The sequence below is a fragment of the Lactuca serriola genome, chromosome 4 (assembly GCF_051521515.1).
Source record: "Lactuca serriola cultivar US96UC23 chromosome 4, Lser_US96UC23_V15, whole genome shotgun sequence".
NCBI classification, from domain to species: domain Eukaryota; kingdom Viridiplantae; phylum Streptophyta; class Magnoliopsida; order Asterales; family Asteraceae; genus Lactuca; species Lactuca serriola.
In genome coordinates this window covers 348,288,359-348,308,784 of record NC_136411.1, presented here as the reverse complement: position 1 = coordinate 348,308,784, position 20,426 = coordinate 348,288,359, and the positions used below count along the sequence as shown (strand labels likewise).

General features: G+C 36.8%; 1 protein-coding gene across 1 annotated transcript; it reads right to left on the bottom strand.

The window, feature by feature from the left end:
- Positions 1-1,147: 1,147 nt before the first annotated feature.
- LOC145099660 (uncharacterized) lies at positions 1,148-2,792 on the bottom strand. Its single transcript, XM_079037194.1, has 5 exons — positions 2,671-2,792; positions 2,548-2,614; positions 2,289-2,477; positions 1,768-2,113; positions 1,148-1,662 (listed from the first exon to the last, which is right to left on the bottom strand). Exons 1-5 carry the CDS (start codon positions 2,790-2,792, stop codon positions 1,148-1,150), a joined length of 1,239 nt encoding a protein of 412 aa, XP_078893320.1.
- Positions 2,793-20,426: the final 17,634 nt, after the last annotated feature.

The window sequence follows — 20,426 nt, the reverse complement described above, 5'->3', positions numbered from 1 at the left end:
CTTTGATAAAGTGATACTTTAGTACTATGTGTTTCATCTTTGAGTGTTGTATTGGGTTATGAAAAAGCCTAATTGCACTCTCTGAGTCACAATATAGTGGGATTTTATTCATGTTCAAGCCATAGTCCCGAAGTTGACTATGTATCCAAATGACCACTGATGTGCACGATGTTGCGGCTATATATTCTGCTTTGGCAGTGGAGAGAGACACACAAGTTTGTTTCTTGGACTGCCAGCTAACAAGTTTGCCATCCAGAAATTGGCATCCTCCAGTGGTACTCTTTTGGTCCAGTCCACATCCTCCTAGATCAACGTCTGAGAATGCTTGGACAAAGAATCCCGACTTGGCTGGGTACCATAGACCGAGAGAAGAGGTTCTCTTCACGTATCGAAAGATATTCTTCACAGCTAGCAGGTGAGGTTCGCGTAAATTAGTTTGAAACCTAGCACAATAACATACATAGAACATTATGTCTGGTCGACTCGCTGTTAGATACATTAGGGACCCTAGCATCTGACGATAGAGGGTCATGTCAGCAACTAGTTTTTCCAGAGAAGGTGTTAACTTAGTGCCAAACACCATAGGAACCTTTACTTTCGAATCTCCCATCATTCCAAACTTGGCAAAAAAGATCTTCGTGTAAGCCTCTTAATTAATGAAATTGTCTTCGGGTCCCTGTCTAATATTCAAGCCAAGGAAAAAGTCAATAGGACCCATTGAGCTCATTTCAAATTTAGTCTCCATCAACTTCCTAAATTCAACTGTTAAGCCACGATTTTTGGAACCGAAGATGATATCATCAACGTGAATTTGAATGATCATAGGGTGGTCACCCTCTCTCTTACGAAAGAAGGTTGGGTCAACCGAACCATGTTTAAACTTTGACAATTTGAGAAATCTAGTTAGAGTTTCATACCATGCCCTTGGTTCTTGCTTAAGACCATATACTACCTTATCCAGAATATAGCAGTGATTTGGAAACTTCTCGTTCACGAAACTCGGTGGTTGCTCTACATACACCGTCTCTTCCAGTTCTCCATTTAAGAAGGCACACTTCACATCCATTTAGAATACTTCAAAGTTCTTGTGTGCAGTATAGGCGAGAAAAATATGAACTGATTCTAGCCTTGCTACTGGAGCAAATGTCTATTTGTAATCTATGCCTTCCTCTTGATAGTAACCTTTCACAACCAATCTTGCCTTGTTGTGAATCACATTTCCTTCCTTATCCATCTTGTTCCTGAAAACCCACTTTAGTCCAACCACAGAAGCCTCCTTTGGTGTTGGAATCAGTATCCACACTTTATTTTGCTTGAACTCATTGAGTTTGTCCTGCATCACTTGTACCCAATCAGAATGATAGAGTGCAGTGTTGATCATCTTCAGTTCAACCTTGGAGACGAACGAATTAAACATGCAAAATTCCACTTTAGAGAATAGTGCAGTTTTTTTCGCTTTTAGTTGTGATCGTGTGAGTACCTTTTCCATTGATTTACCAATAATTTGTGTTTGTGGATGATCTTTGGTCAATTTGGTGAGAGGAGGGAAATTAGGATCATAAGAGGGATCCAGTTCAGCATTCACTTCTTCTTTGAATTCTGACTGAGTTTCATCATCGTATGAATTTGCATTCTCCCCCTCGAATGATGAAGCTTCCTCAGCTTTAGGCTCAGAATTCTCCCTCTAGACTTAACTTTCGGTTGGTATTGATGATGACGGACTCTCCCCTTGGAATAGTGAATCTTGGTTATTTGGAAAAGACGAACCCTCCCCCTGAATATAAGAACTATCTTTTGGAGGTTCGCTTGTGTTAGGCTTTTTAGTTGTTATTGGTTGTTCATCTGCCATTTTCTTTGCAGCGTCATCGATTATCTTCTTCAAGTTGTCTACCTTGTTATCTGCAGCTTTGGATTCAGAGTGAATAGCCTTTTCTAGTTCATCAAACAGCAACATATATTGCTCAAAGAGGTTTGAGATTGGTACCGTAGCTTGACCAGATTTTGGAAATATTTCCTCCATAGAACCTTTGGTTGGCTTCAGTTTCTTGATGTAGTTATCATCAAAGGTGACATAATAAGTCTCTTCAATTTTTTTGAACGCTTGTTCAAGACCCTATATGCTTTGGAGTTTAACGAAAAACCCAGAAAGATTCCTTCATCGGCTATGAAGTCAAACTTGTTTCGATGCTCTTTTGAATTGAAAATGAAGCATCTTGAACCGAACACATGATAAAACTTTACATTAGGCTTTCGGTTGTTCAAGATTTCATAAGGAGTGATGGAGAAACCTTTGTTGGTATAAGATCTGTTCTGCATGTAGCAAGTAGTAGCAATGGCATCCGAACAGAAATATAGAGGTAGAGAACCAAAGTTAAGCATGGTTCGGGATGCTTCACACAAAGACCGGTTTTGCCTTTCAACAATTCCATTCTATGGTGGAGTATATGGAGCCAAGAAGTTGTGAGTTGTCCCCTTCTCTGCAAGAAAATTTTCAAAGTCTTTGTACTTGAATTCCAACCCGTTGTCACTTCTGATGTTTCGAACTACCTTTCGTATTTGAACTTCTACCTTCTTGATAAAGAGTCTAAGCTTGGGAGTGGCCTCGGATTTCTGCCTCAAAAAGAACACCCAGGTAAATCAAGAGAGTTATCCACTATTACAAGTATATACCTGTTACCACCAATGCTCTTGATTGAAGATGGACCACATAGATCAACGTGAAGTAATTCTAGTGGTTCAATAATTTTTGTATTGACTCGAGAAGGATGACTCTGTCGACTTTGTTTTCCCATTTCACACACAGCACACAAGTGTTCTTTGTCAAACTTCAGACTAAGAAGACCTCGAACATGATCCCCAAGCACTAGCTTGTTGATGTCTTTGAAATTGAGATGGGAGAGTCTTCGGTGCCAAAGTCGGCTTTCGTCTGAATGAGCCTTCATTAGCAAGCAAACTGTTGGTTTCCCTCGTATGGGATTGAGATTCAGAGGGTACATCTCTCCTTTTCGCTTCGATTTCAGCAGAATATTGTTCATCTTCTTTTCAATAATCTCTGAGCCATCGTCATCGAACGCAACTTTTGACTCGGTACCAACCACCAGTTGAGAAACACTGATAAGGTTGTGTTGGAAACCTTCAAGGTATGCCACTTTTCATATTGAGAAATTAGCATTAGTGATCATACCATAACCTTTCATCGTGCCAAAATAATTATTACCATACTTGACACTTCCACCATCTTGAACGGACTGAAATTCCCTCAGCTCTTCCTTTCTCCCTGTCATGTAACGCGAGCAGCCACTGTCTATGTACCATTCATCATCGAACTACTCGTCACGCATAACCTGCAAAAATTAAGCCGATTTACGAACCCAAAGTTTCTTAGAAGAGGTAACCAAGGGATTTATGTGGGTAGCCGCTGAAAATACACCTCTCACTTCGAAGTTCGAGCTTATCATGAGTCTCGCCCCTCACGAAAGCTTCGCAACCCCAAATCTTGATGTGGTCCGGTTTGGGAACTTTACTAGTCGACATCTGATGAGGAGTTTTGTCAACTTTCTTTGTAGGGACCAAATTAATGATATGGGCGGCAGTCTCTAAGGCATACCCCCAAAATGAGATTGGTAGCGAAGCTCGACTCATCATGGAACGAACCATATCCATGAAGGTTCGATTACACCTCTCAGCCACACCATTCAACTGTGGTGTCCTAGGAGGTGTCAATTGTGAGATGCTCCCACATTCCTTAAGATAGTCGAGGAACTCTATACTAAGATACTCACCACCACGATCGGATCGAAGCATCTTAATGTTCCTGCCCAATTGATTCTCGACTTCCTGTTTAAACTCATTAAACCTTTCAAAAGTCTCTAACTTATGCTTGATTAAATATCCATATCAATATCTACTATAATCATCAGTGAAAGTCAAATAATAGCCATTAGCATCCCTTGTGGTAGATTTGAAGGATCCACACACATCTGTGTGTACCAGATCCAACAAACCTTCACCCCTAGAATAGAAACCAGTGAAGGTGACTTTGTCATTTTTCCAAGTAAGCATGATTCACAACTATCATCTGACTTTAAGTCATATGACTCCAAGACTCCATCCTTTTGGAACTGGCCTATGTGTTTCTTGCTCACATGTCCAAGACGACAATGCCATAATGATGCTTTATCCAAGTTATTATTACTAGAAGAATCAATACACAACATATTATTTCCTAGGTTATCTACAATAGACACAGCTTCATACACACCATCACAAGGTAATGCTTTAAAATAAAGAACATTATTAAAGAAAGCATTTATTGCACCAATTTCATTATAAAAAGAAAAGGTAAACCCTTGTTTATACAAAGCATGAAAGGAAATAATATTTCTTGCCATTTCTGGCAAATAACAACATTTATTCAAATCTAAAGTAAACCCACTACTTAGCAACAAAGAATAAACTCCAATCTTGGTGACAGGTGAAGCTTTCCAATTCCCCATGATCAAGTTTATATATCCATGCTCCACATTCTTACTTCTTCTTAGTCCCTGCAAATCAGAACAGATATGAATAGCACAACCGGTATCAAGGACCCCAAGAGTTAGAATAGGGTGAGTTATTAGATAGAATAGTGTAAATACCTGCATGGTTGGGTTTGACTTTCCCATCCTTCACATCTTGCTGGTACTTTGGGCATTTCTGCTTCCAATGCAACTTTTCATGGCAATAGAAGCATTCAACCTCTTTTGGGTCAGAAGAAGGAGTGACGAAACCTTTCTTGGTTCCACTTGAAGAAGAGTCATCAAAGGTCTTACCCTTGGTACCCTTTGAAGGGCTTTTCCTCTTCTTCCCTCTACCTTTCCCGATTGCCAGTAAGAGTAGGAGTTGTAACAACCGACTTACCTTGAAGACCTGTTTCTGCGGTCTTTAGGAGTCTTTGAAGTTTGCTGAGTGTGACTTCTTCCTTATTCATGTGGTATGTCAAGTGGAATTGATCATAAAACGATGGTAAGGAGTGCAAAATGATATCTATTTCTAGCTCCTCAGGGAAGTTCACATTAAGCTTAGCAAACGATCCACATACCTTTTCATTTTCTGCATGTGGCTCGTGACGGATTCTCCATCCTTCAACCTGGTTGTTATCATGGAGGAGATTATTTCATACCGCTCTTGGCGAGCACTCTGATGGTATCTTTCCATCATATCTTGGTGCATCCTAAAAGGGTAGTAGTCCTCATAGGACTTCTGGAGTTCAGCTATCATGGTGGCCATCATGATGCATTCCACTTTGGTGGCATCTCTTTCATGAGTCTGGAAGTCAGTAATCTCCTGGGGAGTAGCAGTGGACTCATCAATCTCCTTTAGCTCCTTATCGAGGACATATTCCCTGTCCTCGTAGCGAGTCACCATCCTGATGTTTCGGATCCAATCCATAAAGTAGGAACCATCTAAGATGACCCTCCCACATAGGTTCATGAAGGAAAAGGAACCAGTAGGGTATGATCCAGAAGCAGTGTTGTTGGAAGACATCTGAAAAGAAGAAAACAAGTTTAGTTTAGATATAAAGATATTCCTTAATAAAACACCCAAATGTAATATTAAGGCTAGGATCCAATTACAATATATCAAAGCTTAGAAGAGGGATGTCGTAACCTAAGCTATAACATATTTGAAAGGTAAGTGAATGACGATTCACCAATTTCCACCAAAAACTGAAATATATAAATGATTACGTTTTACTTGGTTCTTAGAAATTCCTAAATTCTTTTGAGATTCAATGAACTTTTCAAAGGCATGTGTCAATCTCGAGTGTGCCCTCCAAGTTTTGTGACTGGGATACCGAGGATCGCAAAACGAGGTGTGAGGTAACGATACAAATCACTTGGTACCCTTATTGTTTATCACTCAATCGATGTGCTGGTTAACCACACGCGCTCCACCGACCTATAATAAACCTTAAGTCACCCTTTACCTACCTTGTTAAGTCTATGTTAGTGTGCCAGTTAACCACACATGCTCCACTAATGACTTAAACAAAGTGTAAAATGTAATTTCATGGATTAGCACCTTATTCACATTTTCCTAAAGTAACTAATACTGGGAATTTAATAAAACATTTAGTTCCTTTATAATATTCATCATACTTTTCATGAGAATTTTATAAGTCCTTGTCCTACCCGTTCGGCTAACGACCCTTTACCGATCAAGGAAGCAGTGGGTGAGAGTAGACACCTATTAAGCTGCCATTTTATAGGCATCAACCTTATACCCGCTTTATAGACCGGCTTCGTGAATGAGGCCTACTAACGGTAAGACAACTTGATCTTATACATATATATATATATATATATATATATATATATATATATATATATATATATATATTATTAACTTATAATATTATAAAGTATAAGGGTTGATTTTTAACTTTTAAAAATCTAGGGGTTGGAACTAAAGTTTGTTAAGATAACTTTACATGTTCCAAAACTTGAGGGCAAGTTTTGTAACTTAACAAAACTCTTCAATTCATAACTTATGAGTTATTAAAACGAAGACTCTTCATTTTTGTAACTTGTGTGTTCTTTTAATGGGTTTAAAACAAAGAGGCTTTTGGTTATCCATAACTTGAGGACAAGTTATGGACTCCATTAAAACACATAAAGATCATGAATTAAGCATTAAACATGTAATTCCTATGATCTATCAAGAACTCATAACAACATGAATATTCATATCAAAATTTCAAGAACATATAAACACATATAATCATGTAATTTTGATATTAGCCATTATAAATGGATTAGAACAACCATTACACCATCTAAAAAAAGTTTTACAACACCAAAACAGTTTAGGGTAATGTTTCTAGTGCATTTCCAGCAACAAAAATCAAAATTCTCATTCTGCCTGGCCAACTCGTCGAGTGCACAAACTGACTCGCCGAGTTGGTTGAAGATTCACTTGGACTCGTCAAGTTCCCTGTGCAGACAGCTTAAAATTTTGATTTTTACAGTATTTTGCATCAAGTATTAACAAACAAGCCTAGGCTCTGATACCACTGATGGATTATGATCATTTTAACACCCCTAAGTGTACATGCAACCCTAGAAAACCTTGGATCTATGTTTGTCTAAAATACATGCAAAATATGATTTCTAAGGTTCATAATCCTATCTAGCACACATGGGGAACTTTTAACATAAAAGATGGCTAGAATTACATACATTGTAGCTGATTTGATTCCTTGAAAACCTTGAGAGCCTAGCACCCCAAGTGTGATGCCTCAAATGTTTCACACAACACCAAGTGCTTTGGAATAACTTTTGAGAGAATGTAGAACACTTCAAAATCGGCCTAGCCCTCTTCTTCTCTTATGTGTAACCGATTTTAGATGATATCATGTTCTTTATATAGTGTGTTACATCTAGGGTTACACCATATAAAACCTAGTGTGACATGACTCTTCATTTCCATGACCCATGGGCTTGTAACTCCTAAGAAGCACCCATGGAGAATCCTATGGGTTTTAGCCCAAATTTATAATCCATGGAGCATTAGCCCACTATACAAGTTATGGATGATTTACATAATCAACCCATATATTTAATTAGTCATCTTTTGATCACTTAATTAATTCTATATTAATTCTTGATCAATACTAATTAAATAATATTATTAATATATTAGAACTTATAATATATTAATAAAACATAAGTGTTATTTCTCTCATTTTAGTTATCCAAATACATGATGTCATGCAACCCAAATGGACAATGTCGGGTCTGGTCAAGTACATACCAAATATAGTTATGGACTTAGACACCTTATCCAACACCAAAACAACAGCAAAGTACTCTCAAATGGCTTCCTAATCACAAAGACACATAAAAGGAGGTTAGGGATTTCGTGAAGGCTTGCTATGGGTGAAGGGAGGTTGAACCATTAGGCGTTATGTTATTTATATAGGGAGTAAACCCTAAATTTAAGGTTTTAAAGAGTTGCATACGTATGCTGGGCGTACATACATGGCCTCCGCAGTTCATTCTCACAAGTACGTTGGGCGTACATGGCAATGTACGCCTAGCATACGAAGCTTCCTTAGCCCACTTATAAATCCCAAAGGTCAAGCCCAACCCAAACCATTCCACACTTCAATTAAGATGATTAATAATATAATATCTTCAAATCTCAGATGTTACACTTAGCATCCTTTACACTCTTATGTTTAAATCATACCATTACACACTTTAAATGTGTTAAAACCTTAGGATAACATTATTTTCAATGAAGATCATCAACTCCATTCAAGTATTTAGGCTTGAAAAACTTTGCAACACTTCTTCAAATCAACCAACAAAACAACTCAAGGTGAGTGCATACCCCCACATTTTCAAGCTTTTTCATCCTTTAAGGGGGGTGGGTAGGGAATACAATCTAAAAATCTATTTACTACATGAATATTTGTTGTTACTTCTTGATGTTGAAGTATAACCCATTATTTGTTCACGATAAGATTATCACTACTTTTATACAACATTTGTGATAAAATAGTTTTGATATGCGAAGTTACCCAAAAACATAAATTATATTATGTTACAAATATCATCAAGAAAATATGATTGTAAAATATTATGGTTTTGAAAAAATAGTTACTTTGTAATCACTTACTATTTTGGTGGGTTTCATCCCATAGATATCAAGTTTTACTTTCATATTTTGACACTAGATAAGTTAATATCTTTATATTTATATAAAAGATTATGTAAATGGTCTCAACAAACATTCAAGATAAACTATAATTGGTATAGTTTGGAGAGTCCCAAAACTACACATTTATTTCATAGGAAACATTTAGTTTTCAAAGGTATAATTATTTTTCACTAGAAAAATGAGTCATAGTTCATGTAAATCTGTTGATGCGCTTGTGAGACATTCCTTCACCGTACTTTACCTAAAGTACACCTTAAGTCTTGCATTATAACCAGAGTCTCCTGGAGGGAGAGCGAGACTGTTGTGTATAGGTCTATGCGGGATTTACAACCCCACACCTCAGTTGTTCGCTACAGTTAGACCGGGAAGTCTAGGGTGACAAAAGTCTAGCAATTCGGACGCTTGAAGAACGTTGTTCAAGCATATCAGTCATATTAACCATGGTTATAATAACTCACATAGGGATTAACAAAATGACTTGGTTTACAGAGTAACTTACACTTCATTTGTTTTATATAAAACTAAAACTACATACTATTTCCCGGTTCAGTATAACTTACATTTTTGGTCATACAGTTTAAGACTACATCTTACATTTAAGAAAATATTGGATTTTCTGGAAAACTTTACGCTATCCATTACAATGAAACATTATTGATTTTATGCATATAAAAACGTTTATGAACTCACCAACTTTAATGTTGATGCTTTCAAAACTACTTGTATTCTCAGGAAACCAGTGAGCAGGTATAACAAAAACATTTTTGAGGGCATGCGTCACTACGTCATGTTTGTACTTAACTTTTGAGTAAACAAAGTTTGTAAACAATGTAAACTTGTATTCTCAATGTATGAATGTTTGTGATGTTGTGATTCATTTATATCCAACTGTTATGATACTATACACGAAGTCAATCCATCCGCCCCCAGACGTTACTGTCGTTCTGATTTGGGGGTGTGACAGCAGTTCCAACTTGCTTTTGCTCAGCTGGGTACTCTTCTATATATATCTACAAGTCGTATAAAAATACTAAATTAACATTAACTACAAAGTAGTTTAATGTTATATGAAGAGTAAACGTTTTATCTAGTAGATACATGAAGCGGTAGTGTCTCCAGACTTTCTTCTCAAATAAAAGGGACGGTTCCTTTTCCAGTGTCCTGCTTCTCCATAGAAGAAGCATGATCCATCTATGAAAATGCTTCTACGTCTTCCAGTTCCTCCCAGAGCTCGGTAATAACCAAACATATTCTCATTTTGAATCATCTTCAATATCACTGCAATGCTTCCACCAAGCATTATGTTTAGTTATACGGGTAATATCGGGTTGTTTAGGAAAAGGCACTTTAATAGTGTATAATTCTTGATCCCTTTAGAGATTCTCTTTCATGACACGAAGCCAGTCATATAAATTGTATATGTCGAATGTTATATGTTCACGAAGATCTTTAAGATTAAAGCGATGCATGGTAATGAGATTGGCTTTTTTTCTCACCCACAAAAAATTAGCAAAATTCGTTTATTATTTTTAGTATTTAACTCTTTAATAATTAATAACCTTTTAGTTTCTAAAAACATTAATTATCGAAGTGGAGGATCCATGTTGCAAAACAAATAAATGTTTATGTATCCATTATCTAATTCATTTGAATCCAACTACATAGTTAACGGTTATGAATTATATTTTACTATATAATTCCTAGTTTTATGGGATTGCTAGTAACACAATTTAATAGACATATTCGATCTCATATATGCCTTAGATCTTTCTTGCTTGGGTATCCATTATCAGAAAAGGTTTTTGATCAAATCATCATATTTGAAAATTTTGTGTAATCGGTATATAACTTGGTTATAGAAATTGCGAGTACACCTCCACCATCAAAACAAAACACTAATCAGTTAGGTATTCTTTATCCTACTAGCATATCAAGAAATGTGCAAGTGCTTTAAAAATGGACTGAATAGATTTGAGGATTAATAAGGGTTCTTTCATGTTTTTATAATTATTGATTAGAAAACATATTTTATAATGATTCTTGCATGCATCTAATAAGTCTTGATATATTTTTGATTTAAAATCACATTTTAACTATGTTATTTTATAAAATCTAAATTTTATAAATATGAAACGATCAAATTTTAAATTAAATAACTAGTATTAAGTTTAACCGTTTGAGCAATTAATAACATATATAACCTTTTTATAAATATTTCTTTTATAAAATAACGTTTGGATTTGATAAGTTTCTAGATTAAAAATGTCCTCTTCTTCAACATATGGGGCCATTTCATTAGTACTACTACTTTTCAACAAATGATATGTGGACACTATTTACAAAAAAATTTCTTCTTTAGAGACATCATCTATGATTGAATAATAATTAGACATACCATCATAATCTTCCTAAATATCTAACTCATGAGCGTCTTATGTTATTTCTTCGTCAATCCTACAAAATTTAGATTTTTGTAATAGTTATCAAGGTATATAGTAATTCTATTACCATTTTCGTAACCTTTTGCAATAAAAGTTTAACAACCAGTTATTTCGGATCATTGAAAGTCAAAGAAAGTCAATAAAAATCAAAGAAAGTTAATTAAAAGTCAATTGTTATAACAAAAATCAAATAGTTAAAACTTAATAATAAATTATACCCGACTTTTATGATTTCGGTTTATGGAATCAAAAACCCACCAAAACCGAAATCACTTTGTGAAGCATTTAGGACTGAAAACCACTTAGCCGATAACTCCTCTTGGCCGAGAACCCATGCGAGACCCAGAACCCACCCACCGAGATCCAACCTCACCGAAAACCCTATAGACCAAAATCACTATGGTACTCGGTTGTGCTATGGACCGAAATCCCAATGCATGAGTCACATCCTATTTTAACACACACACACACACACACACATATATATATATATATATATATATATATATATATATATATTCAACCGAAATCATACTCCTAATTTCTCATTGCATTCTTAAAAAATCTCGCAACTTTTCTCTCAAAAGTGTTCATAACATATTCAAATCTTCTAGCAAAATCCAAGCAGTTCTTCAAACATTCCCAGAAACCATCAAACAAATCCCATGAAATTCATCCATATCTTGTATGTAACTTTACACAAATTAGTATTATTTAACAATTAAATTGTTTGTTTAACTAATTTACACAAAATATTGTGTGTTAAATACTATTAGGATACAGCTATATACACGTGTTCTAACACGAGGATTTCTGCTATCACTTCGTATTCAGACAAGAACACACCAAAGGTGAGTTCATACCCCTAAAGTTTTCACAAATTTTATATGTTTTAAGGGGGATACAAGTAAAACACAAGATAAATTGTGTTAAAAGGTATAATTATTCAAGAAAAAAGGGTATAATTATATAAACGGACATATATAATTAATTTAATTCCAACTTTTTATCATGGAAAATTTGATAATAATATACTAAGGGTTCACCATTTCAATAAGACATTTATATAAACTATAATAGGTATAGTTTATGGAACATACACACTATTTTAACTGGTTGGGGCACAGAAAAAAATAATTAATTAAAATAGTAATTATTTTACCTACTATGTAAATATTTAGATACAAACATTACAAGAAAAAGGAATTTCACTACACTATACGTAAACAGTTAACATAGTTTTGTGAGACATTATCTTCAAGTACTTACCTAAGTACCAACAAAGTCCTGTATTATAACCAAAGTCTCCTGGAGGGAGAGGATGACACTTGTGTATAGATCTATACGATATTGGAAATCCCGTACCTAAGCGGCTTGCAACAGCTAAACCGGTAGGTCTGAGGTGACAAATGTCGTACCGATTTCGAGGCCTGAAGAACGTTGTATAGGCCATCTAGGTCATTAGCAAGGGTATAATAACTCACAATTTGGTATTAACAATTCGTTTGGTTTACATACATACCTTCATATGGTTTTATTTAGATAAAAGTACGTTATTTTACAATACAACTGGTAATTCCAGATACATACGTGCAAATGACTTTTACACAGATACAACTACAATATATATATATATATATATATATATATATATATATATATAGTACAATACTACTTACATTTCATTATCACATACATTCAAAAAGCTTTATAAAGATATAAAACTACATTACACTATTTCCAAATACTACGATATTCATACATTTTCGGTCTTAAGGTATTAAGACTACAAATCATTTTACAAGAAAATATTGGATTTTCTAGCAGCACACACATAAAATTTACAAGGAAAAACAACATATTTCTTATACAAATTCTTATGAACTCACCAAATTAATTATTGACACTCTCTTTTCAAAACCACTTGTATTCTTAGGAAATCAGTAGACATGTACCCACACAGGTTTTGGCAAAAAAAAGGAGCTTAGTATTGTTACGTCTTATATTTTGTTTTATATTTTTGGAGTCAAACAATGATTCAAATACAATGTAAATATTAAATTAACAATACAATGTTTGTGTGATTTAATCTCTATTATTCACTTGTTATGATACTATACATGATGTCATCCAACCTCGGATGTTTCCGCCGTTTAGTGGGTTCGGGGGTGCGACAGATTGGTATCAGAGCATTGTTTATAGTGAACGAAGTATACCAAACCACATAAGATATAAAACTATAAATATAATGGGGCTGGAACACTCTGCCTAAAAGTATAATTTTAAAATATAACTATTTCCTAAGAAGTATATATACATGCATACATACCAGAAACAATATCATAGTAAGAACCACATAAAAGTATTTAGACAAGTTGGACACTATGGTTAAGCCTAGATAGGTATGTAATCATATCTGAGATAAATATAGTCTGATCAACTATATTTATTTGAGATATGACCAACATGTGTTTAGGAATGGTCGTGGTAAACAACGAGTCTAAAACTTACCAACACTATATACCAAGAAACTCTAAAACAGAACATAAAGATAAAATACTATAGGAGTATTTTATGACACTATAGAACTATACAACTAGAACCTTCATGTGTCTTATTACTGCTATTCTTGTGCAGTCAGCATAACTGATTAGTTAAGACACTCTGTTTTGATAATTATCGATTCATAGCCATTATCAAAGACTTATCAATATTCCGCTCTTAAACCTTATGGCAGAAAGATGCCACTATGTAAATCTATCAGGCGTGTCAACAACAGTCCACCAACTCCACCACCACCACCAGCTCAGCAGATGGACACTGGTATTATCCATGTTGCTGTAACAGTTGCTATGGCAGCCACCATGGCGCAAATCAACACGAATGGCGCCAGTGGGTCAGGAGGCGGTACCAATAACGCTAGCCCGGGAGATACTCAGGGACACTCGAGGGAATATTCCTACAAGGATTTCACAAAGTGCAAACCAAAGTCTTTTGATGGCACGGAGGTGTCATTGCTCTAACATGCTGGTTCGAAAAGACAAAATCAATGTTCGAAATTTGTGCATGCCCTGAATCTAGCAAGGTCAAATTTGCAGCATGCATGTTCATGGATAGAGCCCTCTCTTGGTGGAATGGTTATGTCAAATCAATGACTCTCCCAATTGCCAACGCCATGAGCTAGGAAGACTTAAAGATTCTGATGCTAGCAGAATACTGCTCATGGGACGAGGTGAAAAAGCTAGAGTAAGAACTCTAGAAATTGACAATGAAGGACTCTCATATCGTAGCTTACACTACCAAATTTAGCGATCTAGCAGTACTATGTCCCGGGATGGTCATCCCCGAAAAGTAAGAAGGTGGAACGATACATCTGGGGACTAACCCCAGATTCAAGGAAATGTGATAGCTGCAAACCCATCTACCTTAGATAATGCTAAGCGTCTGGCACAAACTTTAGTGGATCATGGAGTCCACTAGGGCTTTATGGCAACCATTCCTGAGCAACCCAAAGAAGGTGGCAACAAAAAGAAATTTTGGAACAAAAGGAAGGGCCAGCCGTCACAAGAGCCCACAAAGAAGCAACAAATTGTGGCAGTTCATGCTGCTACTATTCCTGCCACTGCAGCACCAGCCAATCCATACGTCGACACTCTCCCAAAATGCGATAACTGCAACTTGCACCATTATGGATCCTGTCGAGAGATGCATTGCATTAATTGCAACAAGAAGGGGCATATTACCCGCTTCTGTAAGGCACCGACACAACAAACCACTCAAACCACTAATGTCGGAGTGAGTCAGGCTTGCTACGGATGTGGTGAAATGGGACATTTCAAGATGAATTATCCGAAAGCGAGGAATGTTGGAGGAGCGGGAAGGGTGTTAACAATGGAGCAAGAGGAGGTCGTGAATGATCCTACCATGGTTGTCGGTACGTTCCTCCTCGATCACTAAAAGACACATTCACCGTGGAGATGGCAAATAGAAAGGTAGACAACACTAATGATACATACATAGATTGTACCCTCACATTAAACAACTATTCTTTATGAATCAACCTGATACTGGTCACAACAAAAAATTTCGACGTCATCATTGGCATGGATTGGTTAGGTCCTCACCATCCCGATATCATGTGTTATGAAAAATCCATTCGCCTTAATCTACCAAGTAACGAAACCCTTGTCATTTATGGCGACAAAACCAGCACGAACCTTCAAATCATTTCTTGCGTCAAGGCTCAAAAGTGTCTTCGCAAAGAATACTACACCTTCTTAGCTCACCTGGTAGATAAGAAATAGGAGGTAAAAGACATCAAGGATATTCCCGAAGTCTGTAACTTACCAGACGTATTTCCCGAAGATCTTCCAGGAGTACCTCCAGCATGCCAAGTCGAGTATAGAACTTGATTCCCGGAGCTACCCCTGTAGCCAAATCCCCATACCGTTTACCACCGACAGAAATGCAGGAACTATCTAGTCAACTGAATGAACTGCTAAGCAAAAGATTCATCAGACTGGGCTTCTCGCCTTGGGGAGCACTGGTCTTGTTCGTGTATAAGAAAGACAGACCGTTCTGCATGTGTATAGACTATCGGGAACTAAAAAAACTCACCATCAAAAATCGATATCCTTTACCTCGAATTGACGACCTCTTCAACTCACTACAAGGAGCAAGTTCCTTCTCAAAGAACGACCTAAGATCCGGATACCATCGGTTGTGAGTCCAGGAGGAAGATATTCCCAAGACCGCATTCAGAACTCGCTACGATCACTATGAATTCGTAGTAATGCCCTTCAAATTAACAAATGCACTCGCGATGTTCATGGACCTGATGAATCTTGTGTTTCGACGTTACTTAGACAAATTCGTAATAGTTTTCATTGACAACATACTAGTCTACTCCCGAAGTAAGGAAGAACACAGTCAACACCTGTGGCAAGTTCTGGAAACATTAACGGCGGAGAAGTTGTATGCGAAGTTCTCGAAATGCGAATTCTGGATTCGAAGGGTAGATTTCCTAGGTCATGTTGTTAGCGAGGAAGGGATACATGTTGATCCCTCCAAAATCAAGGCAATAAAAAACTGGGAAACCCCAAGAACACCAACAAAAATTTGTCAACTTCTAGGCCTCGATGGTTATTACAGGAGGTTCATTCAAAACTTTTCCAAGATCGCAAAGCCACTCACCACCTTGACTCAGAAGGGTGTAACCTTCAACTGGGAAGAAAAACAGGAAATTGCGTCCCAAAAACTAAAGCAAGCCCTATGCAGTGCCCTGATCTTGTCCCTCCCAGAAGGGACGGAGGATTTTGTAGTTTACTACGATGCGTCCAAGCAAGCTCTAGGTTGCGTTCTTATGCAACGAGGGAAGTTCATATCATATGCCTCGAGACAACTTAAGAATCACGAGGTCAACTATACCACGCACGACCTGGAACCGAGAGCAGTAGTATTTGCTCTGATGATCTGGAGTCACTACATTTATGGTACGAAGTGCACAGTCTTCATGGATCATAAAGTCTACAGCACATCTTCGATCAAAAAGAACTCAACATGAGGCAACGACGATGGGTAGAACAACTAAATGATTATGAATGCGAGATTAACTATCATCCAGGCAAAGCCAATGTAGTAGCAGATGCCCTTAGTTGAAAAGAGTACTTGGGCCGCTAAGTAAAGTCATTAACCATGACCATCCATTCACACTTGTCTACGGAGATCAAAGAAGCTCAGCTACAAGCCTTGAAACCCGAGAATGTGGCAGGTAAAGCCTTAAGGGGAATGAATAAACCTTCAGACGCTGGAAGAAATGTTGAGTGCTTGTGTGACAGACTTTGGTAAAGCTCTTGTTACCCATTTTACCACTCTTCGAATTCTCATACAACAATAGTTATCACACTAGCATCAAAGTTGCTCCGTTTGAAGCTCTCTATGGCCGTAAGTGTAGATCTCCTCTGCGTTGGGCTGAAGTGGGTGATACGCAACTAGCAAAGAAACAAGTTCCTGACATCACCCTCACCAGTCCCGAGATCATACGAGAAATTACAGAGAAGATCGTCGAAATTTGAGAACGACTAAAAGTATCCAGGGACCGAAAAAAGAGTTATGCAGTTAAACGACGAAAGCCCTTGGAGTTCTAGGTTGGTGACTTCGTCCTTTTAAAGGTCTCACCCTATAAAGGAATGATACGTTTTGGGAAACGTGGAAAACTAAATCCAAGGTATATCGGGTCATTTGAGATTCTTGCAAGAATCGACCCGGTGGCTTACAAACTCAAACTACCTCAAGAACTCAGTAACATACTGTTGGATTAATGTCTAAGTCCATAACTATAATTGGTAAGACTTGACCCGACCCGGCATGGTCCATTTGGGTTGCATACCATCATGCACTTGGATAGACTATAATGAGAGAAATAAGACACTTATGGTTATTAATATATTATAAGTTCTAGTATATTAATAATAAGAATAATAAGATTATTTAATTAGTATTGATCAAGAATTAATCTAGGATTAATTAAGTGATCAAAAGAAGACTAATTAAATATATGGGTTGATTGTGTAAATCATCCATACTTGTATAGTGGGCTAATGCTCCATGGATAATCAAGTTGGGCTAAAACCCATAGGATGGTCCTGTTGGAATAGTGTCTAAGGCTGCAACTATATTAGGCAAGTATTTGATCCGGTTGTGCATGGTCCTTTTGGGTTGCCTTCACCATAGCAACTTGATAGGATGATTTAATAAGAGAGAGTAAATATTATTAATAATGAATAATATATTTATTATTTGATTAATATAAGTCACAGAATTAATTAGAATTAATTTGGTGACTTAAAGAGATTAATTAAATAAAGGGGTACAAACTGTCAATTGTTTGATAGTTAAGCTTTAGACTGTAAATCCATTGGGATATGGTATGGACGAATTCTAAGAGCTTTAGGATAGCTAAAATAGTCCATATGCTTATCTATGGAATGGATTTGGATAGCCTTAAGAGAAGATTATCCAATTAGGGTTTAGGTTGTAACCCTTAAGGAGTCTACAAGTATAAATAGATCCTATGGCTGATGGAATTGAAAACCTGACCTAAAGTAAGGAACCTCTGGTCGAAATTCCTCCCCTCTCCTCTCTCCCAAATCATCCTCCTTGCTTTGGTGTTTGTAAGCCAACAAAGGAGTGACATTTGTGACTCTAGAAGCTCCAAGACCTCAAGATCAACAAGGAACTCAAAGGTATGATTCTAGATCTGTTTCAATATTGTTATTTAACCTAATTAGTTATTAGAAGACTTGGATTCAAAGCATGTTTATTAGAAAGCCTAGATCCGAGCAATAGGGTTTTGCATACGCACATAGGAAAGTTCTTATGGCTAAAACCCATCAGTGGTATCAGAGCCTAGCTTGGTTTTCTTTAAATTGTTGCTTGATTAACTGAAACAAACCTGCAAAATTCGATTTTTAGGTTTCTGAGTCACTGACTCGGTGAGTCCCAAGGTGGACTCGGCGAGTAGGCCTGACTCGGCGAGTCCCCTTGTGCACTCGGCGAGTCAAAGCGTCAGGAATGGCCAGATTCGGGATTTCTTTGTAATTATCTTATCTAAACTTTCCATAAACTAATTAGATCAATGTTAATTCGTTTTTCTGATAAATGTAACTGCAATCTTGATATAATTAAAGATGTTTATCATATAATAAAATATTTAATTTCCTTATATGATAATTAATTAATTATTTTGATTATTTTGGTAATTATCTTAAAAGAAATCTTGAATAAATCAAATATAGATAATTAGGATATTAATTGTTAATTGGAATTATTTGTTATTTGATCCTCCATGTTTTAAATGTTTAAAACTTGCCCTTAAGTTTTGAAATTTATATTTGTGATTAAAAGTTTTAATTTAGACAACTTAAATTTCAAACCCTAGATTTTAAAAGGTTTAAAATACAACACTATACTAATATGATATTACTAGAATAATATATATACGTATAACTAAATGCTAGTCTTACCGTTAGTAGGCCTCATTCACGAAGCCAATCTATAAGGTGGGTATAAGGTTGCGGCCTATAAAATGGCGCTTAATGGGTGTACACTCACACCCACCGCTTGCTTGATTGGTGGAGGGTCGTTAGCCGAACGGGTAGGATAGGGCAACCTCCTCCTCTCATTAAAAGTATAATAAGAAATATAAAGTAACTACACATACTTTTAAAATTTCCCAATTCTAGTTACTTTAGGAAAAGTGAATTGATGCAATCCCATGAAATTACACTTTGCACCTTGCTAAGATGTTAGTGGAGCGTGTGTGGTTTACCGGCACACTAATTGGTTCTAAGCGAAGGTGGCAAAGGGTGATTCATTGTTTATCATAGTTCGATGGAGCGTGTGTGGTTTACCGTCACATCGAATAGGTGATCGTTACAATGAAGGCACCATGTGAATTTGCATGGTAATTAACACCCGCTTTGTGATCCTCGGCATCCCAGTCACAAACAAGAGGGGCATATCGAGATTTAAACATGCCATTGAATAGTTTCAATGAATCTCATCCGAACCTAGGAATTCTCAAAAACACTTAGGGCTAATAGTTTAGGTTTTTGTGATGGAGAATTAGTGAATCGTCATTCACTTACCTTCAATTTATTTGCATGTTAGATTACGGCATCCCTTTTCTAATATGTAAATGTTATTGTTGGATCCTAGCCCTAATTTTCTTATTGGGTGATAATTAGGGAATCATATTCTAATCTATCTTTGTCCTTTTCTAATTGTAGATGTCAAACGCAAACAACGCTGCTGCTAGTTCCTTCACGTTGATGAGCCTTTGCCAAAAGGTCACCTTCGATGGAACGAACTTTAGCGAATGGATAAGATACATTCGCACCATTGCTCGCTATGAGGACAAAGAGTATGTCCTTGATGAGAAGCTCGAGAAAATCAACACTGAAATCGCTACTCCAGCCGAAATCACTGCCTTTGAAACTCATGAGCGAGATGCAACGAAGGTAAATTGCATCATGATCGCCACCATGAACTCCGAATTCCAAAAGTCCTACGAGGACATGTACCCGTACGAGATGCACCAAGACTTATTGGAGAGGTACCACCAAAACGCGAGACAAGAGCGGTATGAGATTTTCACCAACATGATTTCCGCGAAGATGGGTCATGGAGAATCTCTCACCGTGCACTTGCAAAAGATGCAAAGGTATGTCGACCGCCTTCGCAAGTTAAATGTTGACTTCGGTGAAGACTTGGCGATCG